This window comes from Botryllus schlosseri, chromosome 9, assembly GCF_051294905.1.
Source record: "Botryllus schlosseri isolate E-star chromosome 9, Bs_hap1, whole genome shotgun sequence".
Taxonomy (NCBI): Eukaryota; Metazoa; Chordata; class Ascidiacea; order Stolidobranchia; family Styelidae; genus Botryllus; species Botryllus schlosseri.
The window spans coordinates 11,478,147-11,500,003 of record NC_137244.1 but is presented as its reverse complement, the minus strand read 5'-3'; the positions used below and the strand labels follow the sequence as shown (position 1 = coordinate 11,500,003).

Below are 21,857 nucleotides of genomic sequence, written 5' to 3'. Positions count from 1 at the left end.
GCTGACTATGCTAAAAGTATTTCCGGACTTGAGTAATGGGCATGACGAATTAGCCTGTTTCAAATAGTATTGTGAATTAGAGGCAACAATGGGTTCCCTTGTAAGCACACATGTGCTACATATCGGACTTTTTCTTCAAGCAAGCTCCATAAATATCAAATTGGAATCAGAGTGTCCCATGCCCGGTAATTAGACAATACATCTATCTCTTCGGTAGCTAAGAGCCCATGACAATGTATTGTGTTCGCCTCAGATGGTGCCGCAATATGGACGTGTTGACCATTTTTTTCCTGCCGAAAACCATGCTTTTCTTAGGACATATTTTATGTTGTTCACATATTTAGATAATTTTAATAGTGCCGGGGAGGGGGAACAAGACGTAGCTATATGCTGCCGTACCGAGGTATCGACCTTGTGATCTATATTATTCCCGCATTCAATAGTTTGTTGCGACACTGCTGTTGTGGTGGTACGGCACCATATGTAGGCTTACCATATTCTGGAAATGTAAAAAGAGGACACTTTTTCAGAAATTTGCAAGATGTAAAACCGGAGTAGAATTCTCAGAAACCGGTAAATTTTTCCCACTTTGTCATCGGTTGACTAAAAAAAAAGGACATCTCTTCCGCTCAGAGCTCAAAATACCGTTTTTCACTCCACATTGTCAGGTGAATGACTAAAAAAAAAAAAAAAAAAAAGGTCATCTTTTCGCTCAGAGCTTAAATCACCGTTTTTCACTCCGAAATACCCGCCGGAGCTTCACTACTGTGCTAATTTGGAGTGTATCAATTGCAATTTGCTCTAAATCTTACCTAAACTTTCAAAAAAGAGGACAAAATCTCAAAAAAGAGGACAAAAGGGAGTCCTCCGAGGACACTTTCAAAAAAGTCAAAAAAGAGGACAAATCCTCTTAAAAGAGGACGTATGGTAAGCCTAACCATATGTATAGAGTGCAGTCGAACCTCAATTTGTGACCTGTAAACTGATGTCTCATTCCATAAGAATTACAAAGCAAAGTTAACTAACCCGATGAAATGCTACATTGAAACGGATAATATGATGTAGGCCCTACAGGCCTATACTCGAAGTCTAATTCTCGTCCGGAAACACGTGTTTGAATAACAACTAACTTATTTAGCAAAGTCTTTTCCTTTCCCAAACGCTATCATAGGCACATCTCAAGATGAAAATGCGTGAAAACGCAAAAGTTTCCCTCCAGGCATGACTAGTAGCCAATGTTTGGTCGTGGCGAAGTGACGTAATTTGCCACCAAATGCCTAAAAGTTCAAATGTCGTATTTATATTGGTTGGAATTGAGCCAAATTCGGTGTGCAGCGTTTTTTTGGAGGCATCCTTCCGATTGTTTCAAGTAGCCAATATTAGAATACGGTAATAGTAGTCAATTTTGAACAACCCCTTTGCGTGGGCATTTATCGGATTCGTACATCTATCGTCGTAGTTCAATGTTCTACCGCACTATTACAGTAGTATGCAATTTACTCATCACAAGATCGCGATTGACAGTACTCGTTTACTTTATCCGTTGCAGATCCATTCATGATGCTTGAACTCTTCAGGGATGTTCCAGGTGCGTCTGGACTGATCCTCTCTGCGGTGTACGCCGGAGGTCTGAGGTATACCATAAATACCAGTGGTTCCCAACCTTTTTCGGTGGCAGGGCCAAATTTAGAATTTCAGAGTACGGCCGGGGCCGCATGAATACCAGGGCAATGAATGGAAACCCAAATAGTCACCAAAATATGAAAATTTGCATTGTTCCGATCATTTGCTTGACGCCATTGGCCATTGTGTTGCCGCGCTCCCGTTGTTCAGAACAATCAACCTTTGCTGGCCATTTCAAAGTAGTTTTATTGCCGTGGCGAGATTTCAATTCGTATTTTTGGAATCAGTGCGACACTTGCTTTCGATAAACTCCGACATATCAAATTATTCGGACGCTTGGGTCGCGAGCTATAGGACTACGAATTATGCTGCTTTTTGCCGGCTAAGCAGTACGCATGTCGGCGTATTCAATCGTAAGTCACTTGTTGCACAATGCACATCTATCCGTAAATTAGTTATCAATACCCAGGGCCGTAACAGCACTTCGTCAGCCCCCCCCCCAAAAAAACGTTTCTCTTGGCCCCCCATAGGGTGGTAAACCGAACTTCGAAGCCCCCAGACCCCCTCAGGCTAGATGGCTGCTTACCGCTGTTTATCGTCTGAATCGGGTGTCCGTTTTAGGCAGCTTCTCCCGACAAACCGCGCGTCGAAAAGTTTCTATAATTCATGATTGAATCGGTCAATATAATCGGGAATTGCATATATATTGGTTACAATTTTTATCCTCTCTCTGCTCACGTAATCGGATTGACCGGTTGAGCCGAGTGAGTTGTGTTTGAAAAGGTAGGACCACTCAATAATAATTAAACATCTTCGGGCGTATACCCGTTGGCAGGAACGAAACAGCACTTCGTCAGGCCCCCCAAAACATTTAAGTATTGAGCTCCCATAGGGTAATAAACCGACGCCTCGTGCCGTTGTTCGCTTCTGCACGAAATCTGGATCCCCGTCTAGTGAGCCAGCGTGGAGCGCGAAAATTTTCGATAATTCAAAATAAAATAGGTCAATAAGATCAGGAATTGCATATGTATTGCTATCAATTACATGTCCTCTCTGCTCACGTAATCAAATTTACCGGTAGAGCTGAGTGAGGTGTCTTGGAAACTGTAGGGCATATTCGGACGGGCGGACCCGTTGGTACGACTTCGGTACATGATGTTATTTGTCATTTCGTGACCTCCAGTCTGCTATATCAAAAAATGTAGAATTGCCCAAACGTACTAAACTAAAATATGCACACGATTTCAAATTGGTAGTTCTTCACTGGCATATAATTCTTCCCTGCGGGATGGTAGCCTATTTGTCTCGTGAATTTCAGATTGCCAAGACAGGAACATTCGGCACCAGTCATTTAGGCACCTATGGTCAATTATACCTATATGCATTTTGAATATATATAACTAAGTTTTCGGTCAGCGTAAGGGCAGTCTTTTTCGGCCAAGGTTTTCTCGCTGCCGATCATTCTGGCACACTTCTTAGAGTCGCATGTTACATGGCCTTAAACTTAATATGTCTTCGTGCGTCGTGGCGCGGTAATGGCCAACGCCGATATGCCCACTTCTATAAATCTTGCGTATTTTATCTTGGTCGAAGAGTACCCAATAATTAAGGTACTTAGAAACTTGAAATCGCGCGCAGCGCGAAAAATCTTTGAAAATGTTGTATAAAATTTCATAGAATACTCTATAATTTATGCTAATTCACTAAATAGTTTTTGGCCCCCTTCGAGCTCGCTCCCCCCCAATTGTGGGGCTTGGGGTGCGGCAGTTACGGTACTGTCAATACCAATATCTTAACCTATATCTATAGGTACTGCCCGTTCAACTGGAAAGTTAGGGCACATTGCATTGAAACAGCAGTGACGCAATCTTAGCAGTCTACTCACAACTTTCCTGCTATCCTAATTGAAAACTCCAGACTCCAATCCAAGCAAGAGTATTTTATAAATGTAATTTTTTTTTCATAAATCGATTTCTTAATATTTTTGTGGGGGCCGCATGCGGCCCGCAGGGCCGCGGTTGGGAATCACTGATATATACCTTTAATTATATGATTTGCTTTGCAACTACGGGCCGATATCAACATGGCATAATTTAGCATTACACCTTGAATTCGATGGTAGTCTTCAGTAGCCTATATGCCTATGAACTTAGCACATAGTAGGTCGATCTGCTTTCAGAGTTAACGTTCGTGTGATGATAAACTATTTTCATTCCATTGCGAATATAATGTAGTTTGTAGGTGCATTCGCATTGTTTAATGAGCACAGCAGTTTTAAGTTATAACCACATAACAAGTACGATACATGTCCTATATTATCACCACTAAAGCATGTACATGTTCATAACCGAATCCACGTATAAAAACAGACCCAATGGTAGTCATTTGTCTTCATCGACATGCAGAGTCGCATTTTTGAATATTGTATTAATAAATGAGGCAATTAACATAAGAGCAATTGTATAATTGACTCATCGTTTTCAAATTGTTGAAAGTCCAATTATTATAATTATCCAAGTAGGATTACTTCGAAATCCCTTCATCGATCGATTTAACAGAACTTCATAACTTCTATTAATGTATTTAATTGGTAAGTAGGCTTATTTCGTAGTGAAGGGACGGAGGTGGGGGCATTATTCATTGTAGCGGACCATGTCTTATGCACAGTAGCATTGCAATGACTATATGTTGACCAACAATCAACATGTATACTTTTAATAGTATCATTTTACATGCATAGTTCTTTATCATCCGGACTGAACGCGATGGCGACGGTAACAATGCAAGACGTCATCAAACCTATTTTCAAGGACAGGTTCACTGAAAAAAGATATTCCTGGATATCTAAAGGTCGGTTTATCATCGCATGAAAGTCTTGCAATGCCTATCTTCGCCTTTCTAGAACGTACATACATTTTTGAAAGGATTTGTTGTCGTGTTTGGACTTGTCTGTATCGGGATGACTTTTGTCCTCGCGACCACCAGGGAACTTCTACAGGCAGCATTCAGTTTGATGGGGATGTTAATGGGATCACTTACCGGTTTCTTCACACTTGCGATTCAATTTCCGTTCTCCAATTCCCTAGTAAGTGCTATTTTGTTTTATTTCCGGAGTATCTCAAATAGGATTGAGTTTCAAATATAAACGCGCGCGAAATATATGCCGGCTCTGTTTACTACATGTTTCGATGTATGCAGTGGTTTATTATAATCCATGTAAAATTAACTTCGCGTACTTTTAGATCGCTAATTCGCCTTTTAAATACCCCCGTCACGTTAACTTGGTTTAATTTCCACAAAATGTTTCGAACTAGGTATTTCATCCTGCAGCCAGCAGCGTGTCCAAATCGAACAGAGACGCACTGCACCGCACCTTTGAGATCGAGAGCCCTTTGTACATTCAATATGTTTGGAAGCTTTTTGGTCAAAACGAGTAACTGTATTTCTATTTGAGAGCTACAAAATCAAATCTTCAGAATATTTCTTCATCGTATCATGAAGGATGGTATTGTATAGTGTTGGGTTGACCCGAAACCTTACATGAAAGTTATATAACAGGGGTGGGAAAACTGCGGCTCGCAAATGCATCAATTCATAATCAGGTTAAACTAGGGTTGCCATATTTAGGAAATCAGAAAAAGGGACACTTTTTCAAGATTTTCAGACTCTTAATACAGGAGTAAAATCCATAAAAAATGGTTAATTTTACCCGAATTTGTGGTTGGTTGACTAAAAAAAAGGTAATTTCTCCGACTCGATTCCAGAAAGACCAGCCGCAACGTTACTTGAGTACTGATTTACTACATCTCAGTCGAATTTTAACCTATATGTAACCAAAATTTTCAAAAATGAGGACAAACAAGACGTATGGTAAGCTAACCCTAGGTTAAACATCTATAGCAAAATAGCGACACGAATGCGGCTCTTTAATGATTGCATAATGCATATGCGTTTCGCTATTTTGCAAGAGAGGTTTAACCTGAAGGGGGCGCTGAAGGGGAAAAAAGGTTAAGAACCACTGATTTATGACAACGAACCTCCATCCTCGTCCCCCTTAAGATTTCGAAGCAGGCATCGTGACGACATATGTGTTCAATAAGTCACAATTGATCAATGACGTCAAGTCAATGTGAAATATTCACCTTACTTTTTAGGGGTGTGCAATGAGCATCCAGTAGATCATTGCTTTTCGACCTGTGGGACGGTACGCACTTGTGTGGCTGAAGAGAATTGCAGTGCGGATGAGAGACGTTGTGCGGATGAGTGCGGATGAAAATCACGAATAATTGTCACTTTTTCTGGCGTGGAATAAATAAATAAATATAGGAAATTTGACGCAATTGTGAAAATTTATTTGACTTAAGATCTACCACTAATCTTGACTTTTATCAGCCGTATTGAATTAATATTTTTGCACTACATTTATTACTTCATCAAAAGTCTGGTTCTAAATCAGCCCGTCTGAGGGACACGCGGGAAAAAATCACCAGAAGTTTCTTTCTGCTTTATTTCTCTGAACAATCGTCATATCTTCATGACAACGGTTTGATTAGCACGATGCACGAATATAGGAGTAAATACCACGTACATTTGCAAGTTACTGTGATGTAAATTTTCGCTCTTCAGGGGTTCTTCAAGTGTAGGTCGCAAATGGTAGATTTTGGGTATTTGGTATTTTATCAGCACCAGAGCGTTCTGATAATATGTATGTAAAATTTGTGGAATTTGCTGCAAACAAATTTCTTCGCGCGATTTCGCGTTAAAAGTTTTACGTATCCAAGGTCACTGGTTTATCAACGTATCATAAGATATCGAGGTCTAATGTGCTTAAACGCCTTGAAGGAGGAATATAATTCATCGAAATTTAAAATCGCGTGCGTGTTCTTTTTGAACAACAATCTTCGGTTGGTTTGTGCGGAACAAATTTTGTTTGCAAAAAAAAAGCGAATGGCCCCTAAAAAGGTTATTAAGCACTGCACTAGGCGATATGTCGAGCAGTCACATCGACAAATTCCTTGCCGATGGGAATATCACTGAATTTATTATATGTGACGACAATATCACAGTAAAACTGTTATTTATCACAATAAACCTGTTACATATCACAATAAAACTGTTTGTATTTTCAGGGGGCAGTCAGCGGTCTCGCTGCAGGACTAGTCTCGACCATTTGGTTCTATCTCGGCAGCAAATCGATACAGAAATTCAACGATTTCATAAGAAGATTACCTCTTAGAATTGACGGCTGCTCCAATCAGTGCCAAATATCACAGCTGGACTTCGCGACCGCCAACAGTACAATGAGCACATTCCTCAACTCGACGTTGTTCCTGGTTGGCAACACGACTCAGTCCGCATTTCGAACAACAGCTCAGTATGAAATGAGCAGCAACACTACGGCTGCAATGCCAATGGGAAATTATGACGACGACACTCCGTTCTATTCATTGTCTTACCACTACATCAGTGCGATAGGCTTGGGAGTAACTATTGCAGTGGGAATCGTCGTGAGCTTGTTAACCTGTGCGTCAATATTTCAATAGTTTCAGGACAAGGTTACAAACAATATACCATTATGAAATCCAACTCGAAATCCACGTTTACTTCCGGTAGTAGCCTATATCAAGTGCGTTCGTAAGTCACATGACAATATGGCATCAGTTCAAATACCATAGAGGACTTTGAATATATTACCTCCCCAGTCCTTATGGACCACTGGTTCTCAACCTTTCTGTCTTCGCGGACCCCTTTTATACCGTCACAGACACCCGCGGACCAAGTTTTAGTTGCAAATTAGCTGAATTTCTGTGCAACAGCCATCTGTCGTGAGCAGAGGTGGTCAGTAACAAAGTACTTTTACTTATTGAATTACTTGAAGTAGATTTTGCCTACTCAAACTACTTTTTAAGTAGTTATGATTTTATGCTACTTCTACTTCTACTTGACAGTTTTAAGTTTTGTAGGCAAAAATAAGCGTAGAATGCCTACTTACTTACTTACTTACTTGTGAACCACCACTCCTACTTCTACTCGAGTAGAAATTCCGGCGTTACTTCTACTTCTACTTGAGTAGCGACGGTGACTACTTTGACCACCTCTGGTCGTGAGCAAACATTAAGTGTAGGCTATAGTGATAAACAGCAGAAAAATGACTTTACATGAAAAAACATCATACTATTTATGAATTAATTGGGGTGACTTCTAATATTTGAAAGCGAATTGTGTAGTTGCATTTCTTGAAATACAAGGTCGTGTCTTGAAAATGCGCAGAAAATCCATTTCGGAAATGATTGGTGGTTGTGAATGTAATAATAACGCGTAACGCTTCCGACGACACCTTTGGGTATGATCGCAACATATATGACCCAAATATTCAGAAACAGATTTTTAATGAGTGTCCAGCCTAGTCATTTCTGTCTTGCAGCTCATCTTGAAGTTATTTTGGAATAGCAGTTATGTATATCACAGGCGCCACAGCGTGAGTGAATGGAGTTTTGCGAAAAATATTTTTCCCCAACCGAGACTAATATCTTTAAACAGCAATACGTTTGTGCGGTAGGCTATTGGCAATTCAACAATTAAAATGAGTTTGCACAGTGAAGTATTTCATCTCGGACCGCCATTCTGTCCTGAACGATCCGTCATGAAGTGAAACTGCCTCCTGATTTCTTAAATTAAAAAAATACAGATTACGAGATCAATCGTAATGCAGATTTCGAGGTTTCGTGGACCCCCTTAAATTGCTTCGCGGAACCCTAAGACCTATGACCTATTAATAACCATTAATCGCTGTAGATTTAACATATGTGTTCTGACTTCCATCAACACACATTTCATAATCTCGAATTTTTTAATTATATTAGCAAGATTAAGAGCATTTCTAGTTCATCGGAGGAGGGAAATTAGATGTTAACTAAATAAATGCATCAAAGATAGCGCGGAGCAATCCCGAAAACGCCAAAATAATTACAACTTATTTTGCAATTTTAGGACACACTTACATAATATTTTAAATTAGCAATTTCCGGTTATAGGCGGTTGGAAAAACAGGAGAAATGTCGACCCAAGACTGCTCCGACCTCCGTTCGACCACTGGCTGTTTCGATGTTGTCTACCAAAAAAAGTACGATGGTTTCTAAGGTTTGGGATAGAATGGGAGGACAACGTAGAAGCATCTACTCATGCACGTGACAGACCTGTGAGCGAAGGCAAAGGGAGAGGCGATGAGGTATAGTGCGATTTTCCAACCCGAGGAAGCGGAGTTATTTGAGTTTTTCGTTGATAATTCTCAGATTATCATTGATTGGTGGCTAATCCGCGAATTATCAACGAGAAACTCATTTAACTCCGCTTCTACTAGTAGGCTATGAGTCAAAATTGTTTTGCATCGTTTTTGAAGACAACTCAACAATTTCATGGGGTTGACAGGAAAATTTGAAATTTTCTTTTATTTAATTTTTAAAATTTTTCCTAATAAATTAAAAAATTAAATTGGCTCTGCGGCGGCTTATACTTGTTGGAATTGAACCAAATTTAGTGTGTAGCCTTTTGTAGGGTAACCTGACTATTTCATCAGGTAATAGCTTGCATCCGGAAAAAAGTTATTTTTGAGCACACAGCAAATTCCTGATCCCTATTTTTTGGATATTTTATACTTATGTTGTATTTATGACCTCACATGCTCTGAGCTACTGCCTACAGTGCAATCTGCAGACTTTCATCGAGCAATCTCCATGCTGGGTGACAGAGTGTACTGTACTTGCTTCATAATGCTAACTTTGTTTCTTCATTGTTCATTCTAGCAGAGTGAAGTCATCCAGAACGCAGGATTTAGACCTATCGCCCGAGCGACGGAAGTCGAAGAGGAATAGAATCCCGTAAACATTTCTATCTACACTACCCAACACCGTCTAAATAGAATATTGTACAAATATGACTTTTGTAACAAGTATATAGCTATATAGGCCTAGTGCTAAGTTCCGTGTTCTGAAAGGACATGGTATGTGTGATTGTTGACCGGTGAGGCTTAAACAATGCGAATTTACAACCACACAATCTACTATGAAATTGGTTTTAGTTAGGCCATGCATTGTTCGAATGTGAACCACAATAGCAACTGCCATTGCCTTTCTTCCGATATTTCCAGTTGGAAAGTCGCACTTAGATATCACGTGAATGCACCAGTCAGCAATTGTGCTCATAGGTATGTATACGCAGAGATGGCTATTAGCTGAATATAATAATACTTTGCTGATATACTCAAGTGTTTTCTCTACTTACAGCCAGACTTGAATCAATTGTAAGTAGTAATTGAACTGAACGTAACAAAGTACATTTTTATGTAATTGTTATCGTAATTACAGCATTTTTATTTTGTGTAATTGTAATTGCAGTTTGATAAAATTTTTGACAGTACATTGGTATTGAAACCTGACATGCACAACATAAAATAGATGCGCCTATCTGCATATATGTGGTATGCGTGGCTCGTTTACTAGATAGGCTGATTCAGCCATGCTAAACTGTGTCCCATACTTCAGTAGCAACAGAACACTTCGCAAATTACAATACAGTCTTAATCTTAATATTTCAAAAATGGATGAACAGCAAATAAACTCTTCCAAACCCTGCACTGAACCATTTGCTACACCATTGTCAGAGTTTTTTCATATCTTCGACAGTACTGCGGCTTGCTGCAACAATTGCAAAAAGAAATTCAAGTTTTCAACCAAGGCTTCATCAAACTTGATCACGCATTTGAAGAGATTTTCTCCCAATCTTAGCCAAATTTAGTGGAACAGAGACTTTTCCCACCCTAATGTTCATCAAATGCAATCCAACAGTCTTTGGGCAAGCGAAAATGTAAATGCGAATCCAATTTTTTTAATTTGTAGTTATCAGGAGCTTCTTTGCTTTTGCATTTATTTTACTTTTACACATCTTATCACCATCATCATTATCTCTGATGCCTTACCAATCACAATTCATTTGCCTTACTTAGCTAAGTGTATTCGTTTGATTACATTTTATTACCCGTCTTGTAGCCTATTCGTTATCAGTCGTTGCCAGTCGCTCAAATTTTTGGTTGTTTACAGTCGCTTGAATATTTTTCTGTGTTTGTATTTTTCAGTTCTCATCATTATGAATAGTTCGAAAACGATCGAGTTTTTTTTTAATTAAAGGGTATTCTACGTATCACGAATGGAACATGAATAGCTTGTGACTGTTGCCAATTACGTCGCTACGGTTGTCAAATAGCACCTCGCTACCGATGATGAATTTATGATTAATCAATTACATGTCTAACAGTAATTGTAATTGTAATTTGACATTTTTAACATGGATTAATTGTAATTGTAATGTAATTGAACCATGCAAGGAAATAATTGTAATTATAGTTCTAATTGAACTGAATTATTGTAATTCATCCCATTCTGCTTATAGCACTTACTCAAATACATATAGGTTTCCGCTACTTCTACTTCGCCATTTTTGTGTTACTCACGTTTCGCTATTTTCAGTTTGACTAGAAGTATTATGTTCTTTCGATGCAAGAGATAGGCAGAGAAGTGGAAAATTCAGGAATTGTTTTCTCGGAGAGCGTGCATTTCAATAATGAAGAAAGGGGTAAAGAAAAGATATCCCTATCGCCACCAGTTCAGCCCTGAAAGGTGCTTATTGCAGTGTTTCGAATTTGAATTTTCGAGTTCGATTTTTCATACTACGAGGTATGATTCCGAACGATTCATTGATAACAGCTATCCATCTGAAATAGTTGTAATTGTCTACGACAACGCAAGATATTTAGGATTAAGTAGAGCGTGTTCGTGAAAATACGATCAGGGCTGACACATGAGCCAGCTGCATTGATGTCATCAAATTCAACATTTTTAAAGGTGCATCACTTTCACGAGAAGTCAAATGAATTTCAAGAGTTCTTCGTGAAAATTGCTGACGGTATTTGTAGATTTTTCACGTCTCTCTTCAGCCAACTGCTGCCATTTGTGTACGACGACTTACGGCCTAGAAGTAAAGAGCTTGGCCTATGAAAATATGAATGAAGGTGTGGATTATTGTAATCCAATATGCTATCGTCAATCACTATATTCCTTCACGTACATTTATTCTTCGAGTCGTTCTTTCCATCCTTGGCTGTAAGATATTTTTGTTTTAATTCATGTTATCGACACGCTTGCGACCTTGGGTAGCAAATATATATTCCACGATTGTGTAGCCTGGTTTACCGGGATTCATCGTTATGTCACAAAACTCGATCTTAAACGAGTTAACCTGCTGCACTTGAAGTCAAAATGAGAGAACTCCGGAAAGATTAGAATCTACTCGCCGAATCCAGATATATTCAAAAGTATCATAGTGAACAAATAATATAAGAAATGCCTTCCATGCCGCTTGTCATTTATATACCATGCCCTACTCGCGAATCGTGACCGAACGCTTTACAAAGCGTTACCTTATTTTAGCTTCCACAACATGCACACAGCCCTATCTCATCGTAACCGACCGACAGATAGTCAATATAAGTGACATATCATGATATTTGGTGTTTTAACTCTCGGAAATCAAACCGCCTGGGAAATGAGTTTCGTGAAGCAACTTGGTATTAGTTGCATTGCATAACAATATTAATCTCTTACGATTGGTCAAGATGAGTCAATACCAAAAAAGCATTTGTCATAGCGAGTGGCCTATTTAACGTAGCCTACGAACAACACGGCTGTGTATAATAATTATATACTATATTACTATAATTATGCTATATTACGGTTGCCATACGTCCGGAATTTCCCGGACATGGCCGGAATTTCACCGAAACAACTGCGTCCGGGAGGAATTTCTAACATATGCCTAAATTTCCGGAATTTTGAAGGCTTGAAGTAGGCTCAAAAGTTTTTCGTAAATCAACATAAACAAAATTATTTTCAAGCAGATTTACGCTATTCGAAATTTTTCTTCGCGCTGGGCGCAAGTTAATGCAACGTATTTTGATATTAGTATGGGCACCAGGCACCGCCCTCGCAAAAATGCAATCAAAAATAAATATAAATAACGATAGTTAACTGAAATTAGTCCAACTGTAATCGCAATTATAAGCTAACATTATATTCCTAGAGTTAGTTAAGACCGATTGGTTGCTTCAGTCACAGGCAGTGGCTCCTAATCTTGGGGTCGTGGGCCTTTATCAGGGGATCGCGAAGATGTTGGACGTAATCAGGTTCAAACATAGGCCGTGAGTAAGTTTGGTCAAGCTAAATATTTTTAGTGATCTGCTTCTCAAGTTTTGAGCTGGACCGCGGAACATTTCCAAGTTGGAAATGAGGTCACGACCAGAAAAGATTGGAAATCAACGGATGTGCAACCTGCTGGTGCATTTTATAGCAGACTAATATATGGAAGAATAAATTGACAGAATTAATTCATAAAATTTAACAACCAGATGCATATGGTAAGTGCCCAAGAAGTTATATCTCCATTACCTTATGGTGAGCCCAAGATCAGTGCTTTCTTGGACGAAAGGGGGCTGGAAAATGTTGTTTCGGACCAGGTTAAAACACACAACCAGATAGCCGCACCGACCAAACAGTAATATATATTACTACTGTCAATCACAATCCCAACAGTCCAGACACTGCCCGCCAGACGATTTCATCCGATCCGTGAAGAAATCCATTGCAGACTCTAGCAAGTAGAAATCGCCAGAGCTCACATTACAGATGGCCAAATTCATGACCATGTTCAACTCCATTCCTGTATACAGTCGATGGGCAATGATTTGCTAGTGTGGCGTCATATTGACAGAGAATTTGTTTTACCTCATTTTGGGATCCGCCAGTGGGCGCTAAATAGTGTCAGGAATTTACTTTACAAAATATGGTAACCCTATGCTATACATACTTGCGAACTTGACAAACAGTTGCAACAAATATATCCGTGATGAAGACCGGTAGAATGTTTGACTATTAGGGTGATTTTTTTGACATTTTCAAAAAATCCAAAATTAGGACAAATTCGTAGCGTTAGGTCAAAAAATGTCAAAATTGTTTACAAAGTTAAAACTTTTTTGCAACCTGCATTTCGTTTGTATCGTAGATTTTGCACTGTGGGTGAATTTATCATTTGACATGTTTCAGCCTGTAGCCTACTTCATAGGCTTACCGTTGTAGACGGCCCATTGTCTGCTCATTGTGAATCATAAACATTCAAATGGAACAAATAGGTTGACATGGTGATATTATGGAGACTGTCTCTACAGTCTCTATAGCAGAGGTCTCAAACACGCAGCCCGCGAGAGCATTTTGTGCGGCCCGCGACGGCATTTTGGAATTTCAAGTATTCAACAATATATTTAAGTGCCATATATATTTTTTAGACATAAGAACTTATAGTTAACGCTAAAACTACTATGAGAATCGCTGAAATCTCAACAAACTTCACTATCTCATCACTTGTAAAAGCTACCATGCGGTAGAAGATCAGCTATGAGCCGTTGATGATTCGTGCCTGAAAATTGTGATTTGGTTTGGTGCGAACTTCTCGTAAAATGACTCGATTTCGGATTGACAGGTGATCAAATAAAAATGACTCGAGTTGAGTCTGGTCAAACGGTAAAATCAGAGAAGTACTTGCGACTCGGAACGGTGACTTGGTAATCCTATGGACGCAACAATTTATGAAACTGTCATGGGGAATAGTAATATATCAAAAATCGTAGCTTGCGTTGCGTATAGCTATCTAATCAGGTCAGTATGGCAACGATTGGTATTCTGTGACCCCCGTGACGTATATTTAGCTACATGCTAGGTGCAGAAATAGGGCAATCGCGATTAGTAATCGTAATCGATTACGACGATTACAGCATTTTCAAGTAATCGTAATCGCAATCGATTACATTCTAAAAAATTCCGAAGTAATCGTAATCGCAATCGATTACATTCTAAAAAATTCCGAAGTAATCGTAATCGTAATCGACTACTTCACATATCTAATCGATTTCTTTGTGAAAGAACGATTGCTTTTTATTTGTACAAGGACTGTGACATAAAGTGAACATTCGTGAACAAGGAAGAGATATTATACCAGATTTATTGATAGCACAAACGTCTGATTTTCAAACCGCTCATTATTGCGTCAGAAGTATTAGCCTTGCTCGTCAAGACATAGGAAATAGGTATTCGATGTACAATTGTACAATGTACGTTGTAGTGTGGTTGTAAGAACACCTGTCATGCTGCATATCAGACTATCAAGACACTCCAGACACCACTACCTCGCAGCAGGATAATAATCATCACTCTGCCTAGTTTCAAATAGTAACTTACGTATTGATGTCTGGTTATGCTTAGTTAAACGCAGCTTGGCCGTTGTTGCTTTGGCTGGCAGTAGACCTATGTACGTACACCGGCCAAAGATTTGAAATTTTGTACTCGTCAGATGAAAGAAACATTACGATTTCCACAATGAAGCATTAGAAACCAACAACTGCTGATATATATGATAACCGAGCCGTTGTTTGCCGTTTCTCTTAACGACAGCTTGCAGTAAGTAGAAGGCAGAATTTTATGTTCACTTCATCTTTTTCTCATATGACTCTACTTGAAACGGGTGCCAATGTTTATTTCGCAATTCTTTACTCAACATTTCGAACAGCTGCAGTAGCGAACCGTTTATACACGATCTTGGCTTGGATTGTAGCTAGAATCAGGACCAAAACAGCAATGCGTCCCCCCACTCCAAACGTTGGCATTGAGCCCCATAGGGTGGTCAAAGGGCTGTTCAAAATTTTTTTTTCATGATTCCAGCCATTCACTGCTTAAATTGTCAGGTTACCCTAAAAAACGCTGCACACCAAATTTGGTTCAATTTTAACAAGTACAGGACTCCGCAGATCCAATTAGAATTTTTAATTTATTAGTGGAAATTAAAAAAAATTCAAATTTTTCTCTCAACCCCATGAAATAATTGAGCTGTCTTTAAAGACGATGCAAAACAAATTTGACTCAATTCCAACTAGTAGAAGCGGAGTTATTTGAGTTTTTCGTTGATAAATCTCGGACTATCCTTGATTGGTGGATACTTGTTAGAATTGAACCAAATTTGGTGTGTAGCGTTTTTGGGATAACCTGTCAATTTAATCAGTGAATGGCTTGAATCCGCAAAAAAAGTTATTTTTGAACAGCCGTATGGTTAATTTTCAGGTTGATGACTGAATTTCGTCAGAATATTGGTAATTGCATTATTTTACTATTCATTTTTAATCCTCTCTCAACCCCCGATGATCAGATTCACCGGTAGAATTGGGGGCACGTAGTTCATAGTTATAACATCTGCTATAATTGCTTTATTGTATGTTGTTAATTCGTGACCTCCCGTCTGTTATATAATCAAAATATTTTGTAGTCACCCAAACGTAGCAGACTAAAACTTTCGAGAGACGCACAGTCGCACACACAAATTGTCATGTCTTCATTCCTCTGTGGGTCCCTCCGGTGGTATTTGTATTGTGGGGCTCAGATTGGAAGGACAGGACTATTCGTCACGCCCATCCTGCACGGCTATTGACAATGGACTCATACCCAAAGTTTCGGCCTACGTCTTTCTTTGGTAGCACAGTTCGTGGAGTGGCATGTTGGCCGAAATTGCATTTGTCTTCTGGGGTGTCATGGCGCGGCAATGACCGGGACCGAAATGCCTATTCCTTTAAATTAGGCATGCTTTATTTCTTGAGGGAGAGACGTATGCATTTCAAAATCAAGTTATCTAGAGACATTAAATCGCGAAGCTCGAATAATATTTTAAAGTTAATTAAATTTATCGAAAATGCCTATGATAATTTATTTCGATTTGCGAAATACTTTTGAGTTCCTTTCGAGCTCGCTCATCCCCACCATATTGGGGAGTTTGGGGTGCGGCAGTTACGGACCTGGCAAGAATGCAAGTCGGTGCGTGCGATAAATCGTCCCCTATATAGTTGACATTTGGTACATTATGACGTAACAAGCAAATGGTGTATTATCTATGAAGAAAGTTGTTATCTCATTACGCCTTTTCATCGCAATCCTTATGTTGTCTACCAATATATCTTCTAAGATTAGTTCTAAGAAGCAAAATAAATGTAATCGTGAGTAATCGTGATTACTTTTCCAATGTAATCGTAATCGTAATCGACTACTTCCAGATTTTGCTGTAATCGTAATCGTTATCGCGTGATTCAGAAGTAATCATAATCGCAATCGATTACATTCATGAAGTAATCACCCCACACACAAAAAAAAATTTACCTCGATTTACCGCGAAATGTCTGGAAGCAGGGTGGCCAGCCACTTGGCTGTAATATAACATTACCGTCACTCAATGTAAATTCAACTTACACCCGTCCGGTAATCTAGCTTTACATGCCAGACGGTAATGTTACAGTCACCTCTGGTATATTCAATCTACATTCTCTCCTGTACATTTACGAGCGAGAATGTAATTTTACCGCTTACCTAGTATCTACAACCCTACATGCTGTCCTTTGTAAATCAGATTACATGCCAGCTTCTAAATTCACATACATCCATACCTATCCCAAAGCAATGCGATGCCAAAATACCTCAAAAGTTTCTTCACGCTCTAAAAACGACATTGGGACAACTGTATAATATATAACAGTGTATATTCATTAATGATTCACGATGAAAAAGTATTGCTGCTGGAGGTCTAATTCTTCTTTAGGAGGAATGCAAATATAGCACAAGTAGTCCCAAGAAAAGGTGAATTAATTCCACCGCCGGATAAACTTCCAATTGTGTCTTTTTCTCGTCTTCATTCCTTCTGTGTGACTAGTATCTTGCAGTTCCACTAAAAAGAACTCATGCGTAAGTCGCTATAGGGTAATTTCCTGCCAAATCAACAAGGGGGTTGCACCAAGGTTGGAGAATTTGTGTGGAATTTGGCACACTGGTTGATATAGCTTTAGATATGCCAAATCCAAATTTTTTTCAGAAAATTCTAAAAAAGTACCAAGTTATGAAGCTTCAAAGTTTAAACATTTTCCTTGTCACGCTTCATTGAACATTGTCAATTATTTTTTCAATGTCATAATTTTGAAGGTAAAAAGCCGTTGTTGTGGCTGAAATTTGGAGACATGATACTACTGGTCTACAGGAATTCTTAAATTGATGACCCAAACATTTCAGAGTATGTTATCATATAAAAAAAATGTCGCATGAGACTCCTACTGCTCGTTTTGGTACCGAAAGTTCAAACTCCCATAAATAAAAAGGGGAAAAATTTTAGAAACCAAAATTCTGAAGTAGTGATCTTGAATATATTGTCTTTCATTTAATAATGATTCAATCCATTAATTTCCAACTACACCAGTAAAAAACTTCAAATGAATGATTGGATTATAATAACAATGGAGATCAGACCTTTTGGTCATTGTTCATTGTGATGTCACAATGCATCCAATGTTGAAGGAGGCTGAATGGAGTTAACTAGCACTGGGAATTACAGTATAGTTGTGGCTGAGTAACTAGTCCAATTTTAGTGAGTGAATGACTTTATTGTCTCAATTGTAGCAGGTAAATAACTTATTTTGTGCGTCATAGTTAGAAAGGTGATGTCTCAGCCTGAAAATTGCAGTATTGGAAGAAATTTGCCACAAATTACATTTTAACGTGAAAACCGGCTTGATAAATGTCCTTGTATGATAGGAAATGGTGGATTGAAATGGTGTTGGAAGTAAATAAAGAGCATTGTGATGCCAAAATCAAATTCCTGCATCCTCACGGTCAATCAGGTTCATTTCATTGGCCAGCAAGAGAAGATATATATCTGTTATGTCCCATTTTCTCACATACCCGTACCGCACTTCTTTGCATTGACATGCATTCAAATGCTATAGTGGCAGACAGTAGAAAGTATATGAAGACAATATCTAAAAAACGGAAGATTTTCCATGGATTAGGCAATTGAGATGCTTTTGTATGAAAAACTATTGCATATTCATTAAAGTATATTACGAGAACATTTTCTATCAATTTCAGTGGTTTTTCAGTTATGTGGTTCATGATACAGAAACTGTAAAATCCAGACCACATGGCATGTGAAATTTGGATTGGATTGCATATATTCATTTACAGTAGTCCTACATAACCATTTTATGCAAATTCCGTTTGTCAAGCTTGTTTGGTTTATGACATCATAATCGAAAATACCAAAAATTCACAGTAATCAGAAATTGGCAAATTTCCACCAGATAACGTGAAAATTAATTGTTCAGATTTTGTAGCAAAGAAGGCATAATGGAAATCACGAATTCATGAAAATGACCGTAAATTTTTTTTCCCCTTTTCAGATATACCACATTCAATGTCAGCTGTCGGAAAATGAGGAGCTCCTACTAATAAGCCTCAGTAACATGATATAGACTTCAAATGGTTCATCCAGCTCAATTTACATATTAGCCATGCTCATGCAGAGATTCCCACCAAATTTTAGCGTTATTTAACTATCACAGCAAAATATAATGCTGTTTCACTGCAGATTGGATGAAAATCACTGAAGCGTGACATGCAAAAAGCATGATTTTGTGAGGAGTGTAACTTTGTTATCAGGTTGAATTTGAGATTTTTTTTTTTTTATTTTCTCATGATAATGACAGAAGAATCAATGTGTCAAATTTCATAGCCATCCATTAACCTTGGTGCTCATCTGAAAATAAATTTGCTCATTTGGCAGGAAATTACCCTATATTAAGCAAAGTTCCTAACCTAGACATGACATTACAATAACTACTAAGACAAATAGGCTAACAAAAATATAACAATTTTTGAAGTACCGGTACATTGTGTGATGACGGCTCCGCCTTTTACATGATATAGCAGAGATTCATGACTTACTTTATCTAATGCAGCGGTTCTCAACCTTTTGGACATGCGCCACCCTCGGCGATGGCCAAAAAGTTTGCGCCCCCCTGCACTTATCGTCACGTCAAAAAGAGCACATCATCTAATACAGAGATAGGCAACCTTTTTGCTAATCACGGTCACATTTCAATTACTTAGGTAGCGCAAGGCCGCATTACAGGGCATAGCCGCCGCATAGCAACCAATATTGCATCCAAGTCTGTCTTAAGCAGTGCAGTTCGCCAGCTATTACCAACAGCTACCCAGCGCACTGAGCTTTAGGATACTGCCAAATCTATGAAGTAATGAATGACTTACACGCGTGAATTGCTCTAAATCTTCAAAGAATATCAAAAATTTGCTCAAATGAAGTTGAGTGCGACTGCTGGAGTTTGAATTTGGCGAGCTTTCTTGAATACGAAATAGGTTTCTTCTTCAACAATCGTCTTCTGAAAATGGTTGTGAAACACATGTTTAGTCAGAATTCAAACAGACTTAGTCAATTTCTCGCGCCCCGCAGGTTGAGAACCACTGATCTAATGTATTGAAGCAAAATGTTTCTCATTTGAGGTGGCATGTGTGCCAAACAAATCCAGCAGTGGATGGAAACATCCCTATGCTACGGCCCGAAAATTACATGAACAAGCCAACAGTTTCAACTCATCTGTGGCGGAGTATGTGGTGTCACAGGTCACTATGTGAGTCGACTAATATCCCAAAATAGAACAGAGAATGCGGCGAATGAAATATTGCAATAATGAAATCAAAGTCGGTGGTGTGCAGTGTGCACAGTCGCAGATATTCACGGTAACAAATACTATGCAGTACTGTACCTTTTACGATGCGTATCCCATTCAGCATTCCTAGGAATCTTTAACGATCCACTTTCTTCAAGCACAACAAGCTTCGCTCCACCCGGGTTGGAATCCCGGTACGTTCAGCGAGACACCGATTCCATATTGGCGCTCCACCCTTTGCTCAAATCTCAATAATGGCCAGACGACGATGCGACACTCGAACGATTTCAAAATGAGTGGTATTCATCCGCTGACATGCCACGAATAATATTTACTGGCCATGATATAATGATTGATTTAGGTCGTATTTTTTCATACAGAAACATTTATTATTACATATAGACCCTTTCTTTTCCATCTAATCTCGTATAAATTGATATATATTCCACGTGATGTTACTACTTACTGTACTTACGTAACCAGACGCTGCTTGTGATGTCACAGTTGTGCGTTGGTTGTTTACTACGAAACTCAGAAAAAGCAGTAACGCGTAACCCTAACCTACTGTAACCTATAACAGATCGCCATGTCCGCCATTAACAAATGGTCAACTGAGCACGCGGTGCTGACATTTCTAGTTTCCCGAACAATATTATGCATCCTAAACTGATATTTTAACTTATCAGTCCTATCTGTGGTAACCAACGAGACCGGCCGTATAGCCATTAGCCACAGCCTTATAATATAATATAATGGCTATGGTGTACCGCATTAGCTACGATTGTCAGTTGTTTCTTTTACCCTAGTATGTACTTTACTGAAATTGGTACTAGGGCCAACAATTAGCGTATGGTAGACCCCAGTCTCGCGAACGTGGTTGAATCAGGTCAAATCACCACAAAAATGATATCAGTAACATTCAGTTTCACGTATAACATTGGCCGCAGCGATTTTCAAGCTAATCAATTTTACCAATAGCCTGATAAACTCCAGGAACGAGTAACTGCATGTAATTCTGCGAAGAAATTCTGGTAACTTGACTTTACAGCTAAATTAAGGTAATATTACATATCAAAATGTAAAATTACAAGCTACCCACAGTTATTGGCTGCGACTGGTAATTCGTTGCAAAATTTACAGAGATTTCCCAGTAAATCTACCAGATTTTTTTCAGTGCATGTTTGACTGGGTGTCGTTTGTTCTCTTTATCCATGTTATTATAAGTGGCGAGGAAGGTAGTAGTACGCTCTACAGCGGTAACACCAATGAATTCTTCGCCGATTGGACATTTCTATTCCAGGGGTTCTTAACCAAGGTCCGTAGACTCATCGGCGTACGAAGCACCACATCAGGGTGTACGAGATGCAATGTGGAATTAGGCGTACATGCTGTGGAATATATTTTCTTGGTCGAATTATTCAATTGGAAAATAGTCTTCGCACTACGCGCGATTTTATGTGGAAGGGCTTTCTGATTTTTAATATAGGTACCATCAGGAATTGTGTTGAAAATGGAGAGGGGCTACGAGAAATCTTATTGGTTTCGGAAGCACGAGGGCTACGATCGCTAAAAAAGTCAAGAAGCAATG

The 21,857-nt window shown here is 38.9% G+C and overlaps 1 protein-coding gene and 1 long non-coding RNA gene across 2 annotated transcripts; one reads left to right on the top strand and one right to left on the bottom strand.

Annotated features, from left to right (window-relative positions):
• Positions 1-1,530: 1,530 nt before the first annotated feature.
• Positions 1,531-11,851, top strand: LOC145446555 (sodium-coupled monocarboxylate transporter 1-like). The gene is made up of 6 exons (XM_080324894.1): positions 1,531-1,634; positions 4,364-4,473; positions 4,548-4,708; positions 6,753-7,146; positions 8,658-8,851; positions 9,429-11,851. The coding sequence occupies exons 1-6, from the start codon at positions 1,558-1,560 to the stop codon at positions 9,492-9,494; spliced, it is 1,002 nt and encodes a 333-aa protein (XP_080181020.1). The 5' UTR covers positions 1,531-1,557; the 3' UTR covers positions 9,495-11,851.
• A 5,428-nt stretch (positions 11,852-17,279) lies between these two features.
• On the bottom strand, positions 17,280-21,450 carry LOC145447112 (uncharacterized). Its single transcript, XR_013917458.1, has 3 exons — positions 20,366-21,450; positions 19,851-19,981; positions 17,280-17,481 (listed from the first exon to the last, which is right to left on the bottom strand). It is a non-coding gene; the product is annotated as an uncharacterized LOC145447112 (long non-coding RNA).
• Between the last annotated feature and the right edge of the window lie 407 nt (positions 21,451-21,857).

Bases quoted from the DNA above. Each gene is read 5' to 3' on its own strand.
- LOC145446555 (XM_080324894.1), top strand. From the start codon at position 1,558: ATGATGCTTGAACTCTTCAGGGATGTTCCAGGTGCGTCTGGACTGATC. The intron at 1,635-4,363 runs GTATACCATAAA...TTACATGCATAG, and splicing joins GTGTACGCCGGAGGTCTGAG to TTCTTTATCATCCGGACTGA. The intron at 4,709-6,752 runs GTAAGTGCTATT...TTGTATTTTCAG, and splicing joins TTCCGTTCTCCAATTCCCTA to GGGGCAGTCAGCGGTCTCGC.